The 15,200-nt window shown below is 43.8% G+C and overlaps 1 protein-coding gene across 2 annotated transcripts; it reads left to right on the forward strand.

The window, feature by feature from the left end:
* The first annotated feature begins 2,581 nt into the window (after positions 1–2,581).
* On the forward strand, positions 2,582–14,377 carry LOC125512129 (branched-chain-amino-acid aminotransferase-like protein 1). 2 transcript variants are annotated; one of them, XM_048677204.1, is made up of 19 exons: positions 2,582–2,847; positions 3,164–3,262; positions 3,865–3,936; positions 4,031–4,123; positions 4,262–4,399; positions 4,862–4,920; positions 5,040–5,142; positions 6,306–6,494; positions 6,599–6,699; positions 6,786–6,840; positions 7,048–7,134; positions 7,261–7,312; positions 7,833–7,918; positions 8,051–8,104; positions 8,215–8,298; positions 8,378–8,449; positions 9,378–9,458; positions 12,217–12,252; positions 13,839–14,377. In XM_048677204.1, exons 1-19 carry the CDS (start codon positions 2,752–2,754, stop codon positions 13,965–13,967), a joined length of 1,686 nt encoding a protein of 561 aa, XP_048533161.1. In that variant the 5' UTR covers positions 2,582–2,751; the 3' UTR covers positions 13,968–14,377. The 2 variants fall into 2 exon arrangements, with proteins under 2 accessions (XP_048533161.1, XP_048533163.1); XM_048677206.1 differs by lacking the exon at positions 2,582–2,847 and having other exon boundaries at positions 3,158–3,262; positions 3,860–3,936.
* Positions 14,378–15,200: the final 823 nt, after the last annotated feature.

Genomic DNA, 15,200 nt, shown 5'->3' on the forward strand with positions numbered 1-15,200 from the left:
ATATCGATCGTCACAAAACTTTAAGCGTGCGGACCCTACGGGTTCGAGAACTATGTAGACATGACCGAGACATGTCTCCGGTCAATAACCAATAGCGGAACCTGGATGCTCATGTTGGTTCCTACATATTTTACGAAGATCTTTATCGGTCAAACCGCATAACAACATACGTTGTTCCCTTTGTCATCGGTATGTTACTTGCTCGAGGTTCGATCGTCGGTATCTCAATACCTAGTTCAATCTCGTTATAGGCAAGTCTCTTTACTCGTTCCCTAATGCAACATCCCGCAACTAACTCATTAGTCACATTGCTTGCAAGGCTTATAGTGATGTGCATTACCGAGAGGGCCCAGAGATACCTTTCCGACAATCGGAGTGACAAATCCTATTCTTGATCTATGCCAAATCCACGAACACCATTGGAGACACCTTAAAGCACCTTTATAATCACCCAGTTATGTTGTGACGTTTGGTAGCACACAAAGTGTTCCTCCGGTATTCGGGAGTTGCATAATCTCATAGTCATAGGAACATGTATAAGTCATGAAGAAAGCAATAGCAGTAAACTTAAACGATCAAGTGCTAAGCTAACAAAATGGGTCAAGTCAATCACATCATTCTCCTAATGATGTGATCCCGTTGATCAAATAACAACTCATGTCTATGGTTAGGAAACTTAACCATCTTTGATCAATGAGCTAGTCAAGTAGAGGCATACTAGTGACACTATGTTTGTCTATGTATTCACACATGTATTATGTTTCCGGTTAATACAATTCTAGCATGAATAATAAACATTTATCATGAAATAAGGAAATAAATAATAACTTATTATTGCCTCTAGGGCATATTTCCTTCAGTATGCCAGCGCCTTGTGGAGTGTGCGGCCGAGGATGCCCCACCAGATGCGATGCCCGTCGCTATTCTTCACGCCGCCCACCACCGGCGCCCCTTTCGTGGACGCCAGCCGTTGCGCCTGCCGGCGCTGGAAGTACGCCGCCCATGACGCGTGGTTGTCGGCGGTGTACTGGGGGAGGGCGCGCTGCTCCTCCGCCAGAGACGCCCGCACGCGGTCAACCTTGGCGGCGAAGATGCCGGGGCGCGCGTCGACGTCGGGCACCGGGGGGATAGGGACACCCCCGTTGCTGAGCCTCCACCCCGTCGGCCCGACGCGCATGTCCGGCGGCGCCGGGATGTTGGCCTTGAACAGAAGGTACGCTTCCCACTCCTAGAGCGAGCGGCGGCCGAAGCCGTTGGCCGCTGCCGCGTCGCCGGGGAAGCGCTCAGCCATCGCTGAGGGAAGGGAAGGGGAGGAAGGGGAGATAGGCAGAGCTCGGCGGCGGACGGGAGAGAGGCAAAGATCGACGGCTGGTTTTGGGCTCGGGCTGGTGTGGCCAGCGGCGAGGGGAAGCCGCTGGTTTTATAGCTCTGCGTCGTGTGTACACGTGGCGAGAGGGAAGGCGTCGCCGCGCCATCCGTGAGGAATCAATGGCAAGGCTGACCGGCGGCAGCCTTGCCATTGATTCCCTGGGGGAAACCGAGGCGTTCTAGGGGAAGACGAGGCGCGGTGTCGCTGATGCTGCTGGCCCACGGCTTTTTCGTGCCAAAACCGCTCGCCCCGGCGCTCCCGAGCGCGCCGGGTTCGGCCTGGGTCCGCCGGCGCCAGTTTCGGCCCAAACCGGCGAAAAACAGGCTCCTGGGGACGCGACTGGGCCGATTTTTAGGCGTCGACATGGAAAAAACGCATGGGAAGGGCCTGTTAGGGGCGCGGCTGAAGATGCTCTAAGTGCATGTACAATGCATAGCCTCAAGGTGATGCCTCACATGCCATGTAGGATTGGATATGACGTAAAGTAGGTTCGGATAGGGAAGCGGGATCCTCTCCAAGAGGTGGGTGTTTGAAAAGAAAAAATGTGGTCCGATGATAGAAGCTGAAAAGGTTTGAGTGAAAAGTAGAGATGTATGAATACCAGAGTCTTTATTTTCTATTTCTTAATGAGACCCATTAGAGCATGTACAATGGGGCAGCACCACACCGCTGCCCCAACGTTTCACGTAAATAAAAGTAACTAAAGCCACTGTCTAATTCTACCTTCGTCCAATGAAAGCAGTGGTATTGTTCTCAGGGTTGGCAGCCTTTTCCTATTCACCATAGAGTAGGCTTGTCCTGTTAAAGTTAGCACGGTGATGTCCAACCCTCCCTCATTGGCAGCGTCTGCACTTTTGTCAGGGGAGAGCCGGCCTCTTCTGCAGGATCCCACTTATCTCTGCAAGCTACACCTTTTGCTAAGCTCGGCTATCCGAACCTACGTGACGTGCTAGAGCATCTGTCCATGTTGGAGCATTGGCCATGCCCTTAGTGAATATTTGCATTGGAGAGAAAAAATTAATGTAGATATCTCAAATTACTTTTTATCATGAGGCATATGTATCTATATGTCATCATTGTACGTGCTCTAAGCACAACACCCTTGTAGTGTCAACGTGTAGGCAAAGCTGCGATGACGCAGAATGAACTTGTCCGTATGCGCAAGTTGACAAGTGACACGCCATCGGCCCATTCTTTACTCTCTCTCTCTCTCTCTCTCTGATGCACCAGCAGGTCACTCACACCATATCGCCACTGCCCACTGTTGGGTAGCCCTCGTCTAATCTCCTCATCGGATCAGAAGAATCCCAGCGAACCCAGGGAAAGAAGACTCCCTCCGAGTCCCGTCCGAGACGCAGAGTGCCAGCTCCGACTCCGAGCGGATGGCGTCGCCGCCGGAGGGGGTGGAGCCGGCGGTGATCCACGCGTGGTCGGCGCCGCGCTCCCTCAGCACCAGCCTCATGTATTCCTTCTCCGAGGTGAGAGAGCCTCGCCTCCGCCCCAATCCTCCTCCGCACGCGCGAATCGACCTCTCGCCACTTCCTTATTAGCTCCGCCTGCGAATTCCGAGGGAGAACACGTACGGGAGAGGAGATTAGGGGCGTCCAAACCCAATGCTCGTGTGTTTATTAATGCAACCCGTTTCGCCCTGAATAACACTGCAACTTGTGGCTTATTAATGCAACAAGTAGATTAAGCCGCTTACAGCTAAAAATCGTCACGCCCGCTCTCCCTGTTGGTACACGACATGTCGATTTTTTTTAACTCTCTATCTTTCCTTTTGCCTTGCTCCAGAGGGATGACATGGATGTGCTTGACGAGCCTCTCTACGCTAATTTCCTGCGTGTCACTGGTGTTGACAGGCCCTACCGCCAGGAGCTTCTCTCTAAAATGGTAAGACTTGAACCATGCTTGAGTTGTCTGTTGTTATAGCCATAAATGATTTGCTGCTGTTATTCACCCAAAGCCACAGTGACCTCATGATTTATGTGAGCATACGAATAAGGTCGATTGATCCGGAATCAGAGTTTGGTTTGAGCCAATGAGTTGGTTGAGAAATGGGAAACTGGTTTTTGGTTATACGTACTCCCTCCGTTCCAAATTACTCGTCGCAGAAATGGATGTATCTAGAACTAAAATACATCTAGATACATCCATACCTGCGACAAGTAATTCGGAACGGAGGGAGTACTTTATATAGACTGCACTATCTTTATATGGATTTTCATCCTTCTTTTTCCCTGAAAGACGGCAGGAGCTCTTTATGTAGATGCTACTAATTGAACATATATTAATTTGGTGTCGAGTTATTGTCTGGCTTTAGGACCATTTAAGAGGAAAATTCTCATTGTCTTATTAATCCATTTCCATTTAATGTGGAAAATGCTGTGGTGCACCATATTCCTGTTTACATCTCTTGCATACCGTCAATTCTGATAATACTATGTGAATGCTGCCTTGTGTATAGTTCAGACATTTGAGCATTTCCAGTGCAGGATCCAGATGGCAACAAAGTTGTCAAAGAAGTGATTTTTGGACCAGGAGAGAAAGCATATCGTTACTGCAAGGTGCAACTTCAATTCTTAAAGTGTCAGCGCATACCTCTATAGATTAATTATTACGCCATTATTCATTGCTCTCTTGATTATTTTTCATGTGTAGCACATTGCGAAGCAGCGCCTCCCTAATCTCACAGGTGACCTGATGAAGAAGGGAAAACATTTCATATTAATACGTAACCCTATGAATATCCTGGTATGTGCCCCCCATTTCTCTGTGTAACACTCATGCATGTTCCTAATTTCTTGCTAATTCAGCACGAGCTACTCTTTCCCTATGCTTTGCATATTCGAAACATATAACCTCCTGATAATAGCATTCCATATACCTCAGCCATCATTTGATAAAGTTGTTCCACCATCCTTCCTGGAGCTCGGTGTAGCAGAACTTGTTGCAATATACAGTGAGTTGTGTGAGCTTGGGAGCCCTCCACCTGTGATAGATGCAGATGATCTCCGAAGAGATCCTGAGGTAAATCTGTTATTGGTTGTCTGAATGGTTTTATCTTTGTGGTGATTATCCATCGCACCAAATAATAATATAAATGTATGCATATGATCTGCGGTTACTGTTTGGTAGGTTGCTTGGAAGAATCTGGCATTGAAATCCTCAAGCTATTAGGATATTTACCAAATGGAAAATTTTGAGTTTGTTCATAAATCATCTATTATTATCGTGTAGCAGTGCCTTGAAGGGCCTGATAGTGCAGCTTCAAACTATTAGGATTACTAAACACCGAACTGGTAAATTTGAATTCACTTCAGTTTTTATGGTTTGCAATCATGATGTATGCAGTAGTTTCCATGTTTATTACATTTAAACATTTTAATGCATGAAGGCATTTTAATGGTAATAACATTGCTTCACTGTATAATAACTACATTTGCAAAATGCAATCCAATTCAATGCAGTTTGTTTACCCGTCCAATGCAGGCCGTCTTGAGTGGACTCTGTGAGGACCTGGGTATTCCTTTCCAGCCACAAATGCTCAAGTATGCGGGTTGTGCATAAGAATTAAATAGGTTTCATTGTCCTAGTTTTTCGCTTAGAGCACACATAGTAAGAAGGTGGTGTGCTTTCTTAAACCATTTGGATTGCTTCTAACTTGTAGATGGAAAGCTGGCCCAAGGGACTTTGATGGTATTTGGGCCCCCTGGTGGTATGAAAGTGTACATACATCTACGGGCTTCTCGAAATCCCGTCGTTACCCTATGGTAAGCATGCATCAAACGTCTCTCTCTTGATTTCCAGTAATTTATTAGTACTTCTATGCTAGCTAACTTTGCATATTTAGTCAGTCATACTTGTATCAGAAAGGACATACTAAAAAACATGGACACAAAGGCTGCGTTTGACATTGCGATGGATTCTCATAATCACGTTTATCCCACCCGCTTTTCCTATTTGAGAGTTTGTTTGACCTGCTTTCGCCTATTTCCATGTCAAGTTTTCCACAGCAGATTATAAATAAGCACAACACAGAACAGTTCAGCAACCAAAAACTAAGCCTAATAATTATTACCTCTGGCCATAAAGCCTTATTGTAGTTCCTTCAGGTGTACAGAGTAGCCGGTGTATTTATGAGAAGGTTAGGTATTGCATTTAACCCTTTTAATGAATCTCATTCCTTTTAAAAGAAGTTGTCTCTAAGAGCAAGTCCGACAGTCCCCCTATCATGTCTCCTAGACCCAACAAAGGGAAGAAGGTGAGAAAAACGGTGCTTCAGCAGTTCTCCTATCACCTTCCTCATTTCAGGGGCGCCCCTATATCTTGCTCAGGATCGCGTTTGCTGGCTTTCTCGGTGTCCCCTATATTTTTTCTCATCTTTATGATAGATAGGACCAACATATATAATACTCCCTCCATTCCATATTATTTGACGTCCTGGCCTCAAACTCTCTTTTTTTTAATTAATTGACGTCCTAGCGCACTACACTTAGCATTTTCCGCAAGTTTCCAAATTTGCCCCTCACTCTCTCTGGTCACCCCACTTCTCACACATTTCCCCTCCTCTGTTTCCAATTTTGGTGTGCTGGATTCGTTTTTAGGATTAGTAAGGGACAGCAAAGGGATTTTACCACTTTCCTAAATCTGTTCGATGTTTTCCAAAACGTCAATTAATACGGAACGAAGGACGTATATTTATCTAATTAGAGAGTAACATAGGGGATGATATTAGTTGGTTCTCCTGAAACTTGGGCAAAATTTACTGGAGGAATCTTTTTAGAGGAGCGCCTATATGGAGATATAGGGGTGTATTTTAGAAGAGCTGTTGGACTTGCTCTAGTTATCAAGATACAATTGACTTCATCTTGCTTCGATGTGCTTGGCAATTAAAACATGTCTTATTGTTAACATTGACCTTATTTGATTGCAGACTTTTCCATTTGCATTGTATGACCTACTTGAGCAAAGCTTGCCCTTCTACAATATGCTGAAGCGCCAGGTACGGAGAACAACAGGATCCCTGCTGCCACCACCGCCTGATCCTCCTCTTCCTGTACCAGAAAATAAAAAAATTCTTGTTTGGGTTGGAGATGAACTTTTGCCACGTGATAGTGCAAGGGTATGCACTCGTAACTTTTGCTATTTAATCAGCATTGCAACATTAAACTGGTCACACTTGATCAGTTCTCCCAATTCTTTTTTCTAATCATCTGTGATGTAAAGGTTTCAGTGTTTGATTCAGTTGTACAAGGAGGGGATGCTGTGTGGGAAGGATTGCGTATATATGATGGGAAAGTATTCAAACTTGAAGAACACTTGGATAGGTACAGTACTTCTATATTTTATTTGGCTTGCCATATCTTTTCTGCTTATGATCTATGCAGTAACCCTCTTTATTATTCTCTTCTAGATTGTTTGATTCTACAAAAGCTATGGCCTTCAGCAATGTGCCCAGTCGTGATTGGGTAACTACTTCTACTTACATGCTTCCCACTTGTTATTTATAGTATTGCAAGAAAGAACCATGTAGCTGCTTGTTTGGTAGGCATCTTTTTGTTTAGGTTTAAAATACTAATGTGTTTCCCAATTTTCATTTAAGAGGATTGCTGAAGGCTCACTTTGAAGTTTGAACTACTGAACTGAGTGTTTGGTATGCACGTGTTTTAATGCAGATTAAGGATGCAATATTTAAGACTCTTAACGCAAATGGGATGTTCAATAATGCACATATAAGGCTCACTCTCACCCGTGGGAAGAAGGTATTACTATAGATATAGATTCATTACTCATCAGTATTGTCACTTCCACTTTTCTACAGTGTGAGTTTGCAATCTTCTTCCCATGACCTACTTACCCATTTTGTGCACTGCCTGCCTTAACTGTAGGTGACATCTGGAATGAGTCCAACTTTCAATCTATATGGGTGTGTCTTGATTGGTATTCACATTTTGATCCCACTTTTTTTTACTTGATTGTGTTTTTTGTGCTTAAATCTGTACATCATGTTTGTTATTTTCTGGTTTCTGACTAAATTATACTCCCTCCGTTCCTGAATATAAACCTTTTTAGAGATTCCAGTATGGACTACATTCATAGCAAAATGAGTGAATCCACATTCTAAAATATGTCTATATACATCCGCACGTAGTCTGCATTAGAATCTCCAAAAGGTCTTATATTTAGAAGCGGATGGAGTATTATCCTGTTCTGTAATCATCTCTTGTGACTAGCAATCAGTGTTGGCGTGTAAGACCATACGAGTCGATTCACTGAGTTTCATCCAAAATATAATGACTCGTAAATGGTGACTGCCTGGTTGTGGTTTACTGTCGGCATGTTTGCTGTACTTTATTGTTTGAAATGATGTGGGCCGTTATGACTATTTGGTCCAGTCAATTGTCATTGGAAGACTAGGTTGACTTAATAATGGTAAGACCTTATATTTGGTCTTTTTCAGTACTTGCAGAGTGGAAACCACCAGTTTATGATAACTCACATGGGATAAAGTTGGTAACTGCCACCACACGTCGTAATTCTCCAAATGTAAGACTCAGTACCTACTTCTTTACAATTTGGCTTTTGGTTTCTCATCTGTTCTATTTTTGTATGAAGCTTCTTTTATTATCTCTTTATTGTACAAATGTTGACCTTGGTTGTTTCCATGACTTGTTTCAGAGCGTAGATTCGAAGATACATCACAACAATCTTATTAACAACATTCTGGCAAAGGTCATTTATCTTAAGATTTGAAGCTCTAATCTAGCAAGCTCCTTGAATCTTATCTAAAATGAAGGCATTGGAAATTGCAATGGGCCTCAAACACTATTGCTTCTATGCAGATAGAAGGTAATCTTGCACAGGCTGAGGATGCTATCATGCTAGATCAAGATGGTTTTGTATCAGAAACAAATGCAACAAACATAGTACGTGCAATTAGGATCAGTTCAAATAGCTCAATATTCGCCATATGGTTTTCTTAAAGTGCTTGTGCATTAACTGCAGTTTATGGTTAAGAAGGGCATTGTATTGACACCTCATGCGGACTACTGCCTTCCAGGAATTACCCGTGCAACTGTAAGCCTATTCATCTTCCACCTGGAAATAATTGGAGCCAATCTACAGAAGTGGTTCCCACCAATTTGAAATGGCATGTTTTGTTCTGTGCCAATACTGTTTAGCAGTACCCAACTCATATCATGAACCAGTACTTCATACAACTAGATATTCACTGGAAGATTCACATACAAGCAACAAATACATAGTTCGATCCTTTTGATTCTTATCGGTCTAGTAAATGGCGTTCTGGTGCAATATGTCGAATTACTATATAAAGAACACATTTAAGCAAAAGCAAATCTTGAATTCTTGATTAAAAATACCTATATTTACCCAGCCCAGTGGATACGATCTGCTCATGGTAAGACAACATATGGGTTTGATATACTCTTATGAATTATGGCAATCAGATAAACAGTCTTTTCTCACTTTGGTAAACAGAACCCAGTACAATTTGGAGAGGGACCAGTTTCCTCTTTATGGAGACAATGAGATTCTTGAATTATGGACATGCTCTAAACTATCTTTGAAACAAAAAGTAGAATATTCGAAATACTGAAGCGGAAAGTCATCACAATTTTTGTAGCCTTAGCATCTTCCTCTATATGTTCTGCAGCTTCTGCCCAGTTGCCTTATTTGATAGTGGTTTCTGTTCTTTTTTTTTCCGTTTGACATGAATATGCATAAATATTCTTTGCTTGTCTATCGCTAGAAGATGGTTGTCTATTGCTATATTTTGTAGAAGATATGATGAATATGCTTTGCTAAATCATGACATGTATAAAATATGATAAGTTTGCCTACATGCATGGAAGAGGAAATTTATTAGTCGATAGTGCCCATTGCTAGGGTGAACAACTGAACTTACATGGTTCCACAGAAAACTCAATCTTCCTGTTTATTGAAGTTACTAATTAATATTCTGCATATTGAATGAAAATATCAGGTCATGGATCTTGTTGTGAAAGAAAACCTGGTATTACATGAACGGCGAATTAGTCTATCTGAATTTCATGCTGCAGATGAGGTTAGATATTTTATGTCATGGACATTTTCATCTTGTCCTTCTACTGAGGTTTTTTGCTTCGCAACTGTATAATATCCTTTATACTGAAATGTGCACTTATCTACTAAACTAAACAAGATAAATAGCAGAAGTATGTTTTAAACTACTAAGCATTTTTCTTTTGAGAAAACGCAAAGGTTTGCGTCTCTATGCATTGATAGAAAAAGAATGTTAGGGCATCTCCAACGCGGACAGCGGGTGGGGTGGAGGCCATCCAAGAGGAGTCACCTAATATAAAGCGGATACAGATTTTTCATTGATTTCAGGGTTACAGTTTACATAGCAAAAGATCCCTAGAACAACTAAAAAAACAACTATTCTAATCTACCCCCTGTAAGAGGTGAGGTTGAGGAACCCCGTGCCGGATGGTCTGGTCTCGTCGTCGTTGGCGGCCAGCGCGGACGAGGCGGAGCTGACGACGATGTCAAAGAGGCCATCCAAATTTGTGTGGCCTTGTTGACGACGATGCCAAAGAGGCGGAGCACGGACAGCGGGCAGGGCGGAGGCCATCTATGGAGGCATCGTCATCATGCTGCTCCGGCATGAACGAGGCAGGCATCGTTGCCGTCTTGTTCTGGTGCGTTCTTGTCCTCCGTCTCCAGCTCCTCGAAGAGGCAGTCGTGCTCCGCCTTGTTGACGCGAAAAGAATTTAGCGAAGGCCGCCATGAAGTCAGCCTTCACCGTCCCCCAACATGATTGGAGGGACTCCGCAGTGAAACCATTGGGCCCTGGTGCCTTCTCCCAAGAGAGCTGCGCACAACCTCCCAAGTCTCTTCCTCGGTAAGTGGCGCCTCAAGGTCAGCAAAGTCCTCCACCCGAGAACCAAAGAAATCAAGATCCCGGGACAACTCACGCTCCTCTGAGGAACCCAGAGGGAGAGGAAGCGATCAAACGCAGCTTGAGCCATGGCTGCATGGTCAAAAACCACCGCACCATCAACCTGTAGATTGTGGATCACGTTCTTCCGCTTCCGATACGAGGCATGCAGGTGGAAGAACACCGTGTTGGCGTCACCCTCCCTAACCCAGGCGATCTTGGCCCACTGGCAAGCCATGGTGTGCTCGAGGGAAGCCAAGCCCAAGTAGGCATGCTTGAGGCAGGCTTGAAGCTGGCACTCCGTAGCGGAGAGAAACGGGACTCTGCTGCCACATCAAACCGAAAAATGAGCTCGCAAGCCATCATGAGCTGCACCCGGACGCAGCCCACCTTCTTAGGCTGGTCATAGTGGGAGTAACTTAGCTTGTAACATAACGTACCCCAAGGCAAAATGAGTCTACATCTAAATAAATGAAGGCTTGCATGATACCACATATATGTTACTACCCACTATGAAGGTAGTAACACAGACTAGTAACATATTACTAGTCTAAGTTACTTCCCACTATGACTAGCCTTATAGCTCCAACTCATCAGCTGGCAAGCCGTGGATTTGAGTCTAGCCGTAATGCGATGATAGGGGTCCGGCTCCCCGAGAGCCACAGTCCAGGCTGTGGCCACCATCTCCCCTAATCCATCCATCTTAGTCCAGAACCGCTTGAACTAGAATCGGCGGTGGCCCACAGGCGGTGCCGAAAAGTCGAGGAGTAAAGGACAGTGGTCGGATATCACAGTGGGGAGACACTACAACCAGCAGTTTGGGAGGAGGTCCTCCCAATCTATTGTGTAGAACACCTTGTCGAGCTTCACCAAGGTGGGGGCACCACACTCATTCAACCAAGTGTAGCTCCTTGAGCTTGCAGTATTTAGGAAGCGTCTAAACCTTCCCATCATGTGACTGTGCAGGTAGTCATTGCTCTTGTCTTCGTCATGGTAAATCATGTTGATATCACCGCAAACAACCTAGGGACCTGGCCGGGTAAATCACCCATCTCGCAGCTCGGCAAGGAAAACAATCCTCTCTGTGTCCTCCTGTGGTCCGTAGACACAAGTCAACCACCAAGAACCTCCCCTCGAAGGGGGAGACCAAAACCGAGACGCTTTGTCGCCCAGGTGGACATTGCACAGCTTAACTGTGCGACCTATCCACGCAACTATAATAATCCCCCATGAGTGTCAGTAGCCAGCAAGCAGAATAATCATCAAAATCCGCGCCAAAGTCTTCCATAACTATAGTAGGGGTTACAACTGCCAACTTAGTCTCCTGCAAACAGACAATGGAAGTGCCTGTTGAACTGACGAGGCTCCAAACACCCATACACCGAGCTCGATTATTGAGCCTGCGCACATTCCACACTAACATCTTAGGTTCGTGTAACATTGGGACGATGTGGACACACGAGAGATGAGGTTAGTATGGTCAGACCTCAATGACAATGAGGCTACCGCCCACCAGCCAAACATGTCGAACGAGAACTTTGAGGCGGCAGACATTTGTTATCAAGTTTTGAAGTTCGACCACTTCTAAGTTAGCAATTACTAAGCATTTTAAGATTTTGAAATTGCTTATTTTCCTTTTTGTGCAGGTTTTACTTTCCTCTTTAATGTTAATAAATCTAAATGATGCTATAGCTATAGTTATAGTTATAAGTTTCAGTTACATGACATATGCGTGTGTAGAATAAATCGTGCAAATTTGGCTGTTTCTTTTAGAAGAACTTCAAAATTAACACCTCTCCTTTTTTATGAACTAACATAATAAGGCAGGCTGCATACTTTCAACTACTACAGTAAGTTAAAATACACTATTTATTGCCCTGGTAATGTGGTTTTTCACATGCAGGTGTGGACAACCGGAACAATGGGTGAAATTACACCGGTGAGCTGACTTTTTTGCACTATATGGTCATGTTTTTCTATCCATTTCTGTACTGCCACCATGTTGGAGTTAATATTGTTATGGCTTGGACAAGAAGATGCAAGACATCTCTAGTATGGCAGTGAGCGTAGTCAAAAAGAAAATTGACTGCTACTCCCCCCGTTCCTAAATATTTGTCTTTTTAGAGGTTTCAAATGGACTACCACATATGGATGTATATAGACATATTTTAGAGTGTAGATTCACTCATTTTGCTCCGTATGTAGTCACTTGTTGAAATCTCTAGAAAGACAAATATTTAGGAACGGAGGGAGTAGTTGTTTAGTGAGTAAGAAAGAGCTGCAGCAAGTAGTAGTAAAAGCAAAGTTTAATACGCAAGGAAGCTACTCCATCCGTCTCGGTGCATAGGGCATGCGCGTAGTTGTAGGTCATCAATTTGACTAACTAATAATGTGCTATATGTCATCAAAAGCATATCACTGGATACATATGCGAATGTAGTTTCTAAATATATTTTTTGTTACATATAATACAAATATAGCTAGTTAAATTGATGATACATGCCCTATGCACAGGGAGTAGCTAGGCATGAGTAGTGTCCAGTTCGATACTGTAGCATGGTGGTGTCTGAACAACGCTGTATAAACCTCTATATAAGGAGGGGCACCCCATATGGAGAGAATCTAAGTAGCAAGCCAAGATAGAGTGCAGCGTTTTATAGGACGGGCTCCAGGGAGCTCTCTTTTTTTAACAAAATATATTTAAAAGTTTCAGAAAAAAATCTTTTTTTTTCTACAAATGCGTATACATGTTCTCTAAGTATATGTATATTTTCATAAAATAATACGGTTATTTGCAAGTTACGCAAGACACAAAAATCTGGCCCAAATACAACAAAGCAAAAGCCCATTTCAATCTATGTATTTGTCTTTTTTGTGTACATCACATATGAACATATGTGTTCATGAAAATTTTGTATGTATACACTACACATATATTTGTGTATAATTTTTTTCAGATTTCTTTGAGGTGTAGAAAATGTTTTTAAGCTGAAAAAAAGGGACTCCCTAAACCCCGGCCACCAAATGCACTTTTCGGCCAAGATGTAGTAGCAAGCCTTTGTGTCAGGATGTAGCACATATGTACGTGTGTCATGCATGTGCGTATAAGAGAAGTGCGTGTAAGGATGTAGCCTCACAGCATGTGTTGCTGATGAGCATCATGTGAGACAATGCATTTGTTGCTCAGGCAGGTCTCTTCCCTGCCTTCCCATCTGTTCTACCTGGTCATGTGGGTGTGTGGGTGTGTCCACCAACAATAAGCTGAGAGATTGAGGAAGGGCCGCGCCCAACATTTGGTATAGGTTGTGACCAATACCCCAGTGATTTGTTTAATTTTGAAATGAGTACAGATTAGGCAACATTTCAATGCGACTTCTATGAACAGATCAAATGATCAAAATTTCCCCGTGATGTGTTATGCAACTCATGGTTTGGGCATCCTAGTTTGTTTTACAGGAACTGTCCTGTTCAAGGAAAAGTATTTTATGATTCTAATTAGATGGCCACTATTCTGATTTGCAATAGGTTGTGATGATTGACGGGCGTGAAATTGGTGATGGGAAAATCGGTCTGGTCACAAGACAAATCCAGAGCGCATACAAAGTCCTGACAGCAGGGTTGGGAGTACCAATTCCCAGGAATGCGGAGGCATAATCATTTGCGCAGACATTCTTCTCTTCCTTTTGAAAAGGAGAAGGCACCTATTATCTATGGACAAACTTTCAGGGTTCAGTTTCGAGTAATGATAATAAATACCCCTCCATCCGGAATTACTTGTCGTAGAAATGGGTAAAAATGAATGTATCTAGAACTAAAAATACGTTTAGATACATCTATTTCTCCGACAGGTATTTCCGGATGGAGGGAGTAGTAGCTAGCGTTCAAAGAAGCACCCAGTGAAAGTGGCACACCGGACAGAAAACTGAGTATTCGAAAAATACTGGCTGGGTCTGTAAATTCATGATTTACTGTGTGCCTGTGTGCGCCGAACCTGTGGCTGATCCTGGACACAGAACAGAAAATAGAATATTATATGCGGTTTTATTTTCTGCTTGATTTTCTTCGATCCATCGATCAATTTACTGGAACTATGATGATGTTGTGAAGTCCGTGCACATCCATGGTACCAACATATACCAACTATCACATGCTTCTCCCTGTCTCCCAGCTTTCCAAGTAATGCTGGGAAATGGCAAAAGGGAAAAACACAAGGAGGTGTTTGGATTAGATGATGGTAACGCAAACGGTAAGGGAGTTAGATCACGCTGGAAACAGGGAGGGGAGGTAATGGGCAAATACCTGTTTTGTTTCGTTCGTGCCTGTAAAGGAATCGAGTTACGGTGAGGAAAGAGAGCACACAAGGGACGGGAAAATGGTGGTCGCCTCAATTTCTCACCTTTTCTCCCATGTCGTTTCCAGCTGCGCATGCGCTCACAGAGCTGGGAGGCACCTTTGGCCGCTCCACCATTGCCGACCACATCGCTGGCTGCTTCACCGGCCTCCCAGTCAGCTACTACACACTTCTGTCCGGCCTCCACCGCCTCATCTAGGCCATGGATGCCAGCGGAATACGCAACGAGAGAATCAAAGCCGCAGCCACCGCCGCCGATGTCAGGCACGCTCACATTCGGTTAAGACAGACTGAGGTTCCGTTAACGGACAGACCAGATCAAGTGCAGCCATGAAGATCCAACAGCTCGCATTCGCTCGCCTAGTTACTGTAACGTTTCACCATCACTTTCTACTGTTCATCTTCTACCATTGTCGGGCTATACAATAGCCTCCGCCGAGCGCCGCTAACTCATTCCCCATTTCGTATTGTTTCCCTTATCTAGATCTGAACCCTAGCTCGAGTTCATCCCCAAATCCCTTGATCCACTACTTTGG

This window comes from Triticum urartu, chromosome 6 (genome assembly GCF_003073215.2).
Source record: "Triticum urartu cultivar G1812 chromosome 6, Tu2.1, whole genome shotgun sequence".
Taxonomy (NCBI): Eukaryota; Viridiplantae; Streptophyta; class Magnoliopsida; order Poales; family Poaceae; genus Triticum; species Triticum urartu.

Coding starts and splice junctions, on each gene's coding strand:
- LOC125512129 (XM_048677204.1), top strand. CDS start 2,752: ATGGCGTCGCCGCCGGAGGGGGTGGAGCCGGCGGTGATCCACGCGTGG. Junction 4,921..5,039: donor TTCCAGCCACAAATGCTCAA/GTATGCGGGTTG, acceptor TCTAACTTGTAG/ATGGAAAGCTGGCCCAAGGG. Junction 8,105..8,214: donor TTAACAACATTCTGGCAAAG/GTCATTTATCTT, acceptor GCTTCTATGCAG/ATAGAAGGTAATCTTGCACA.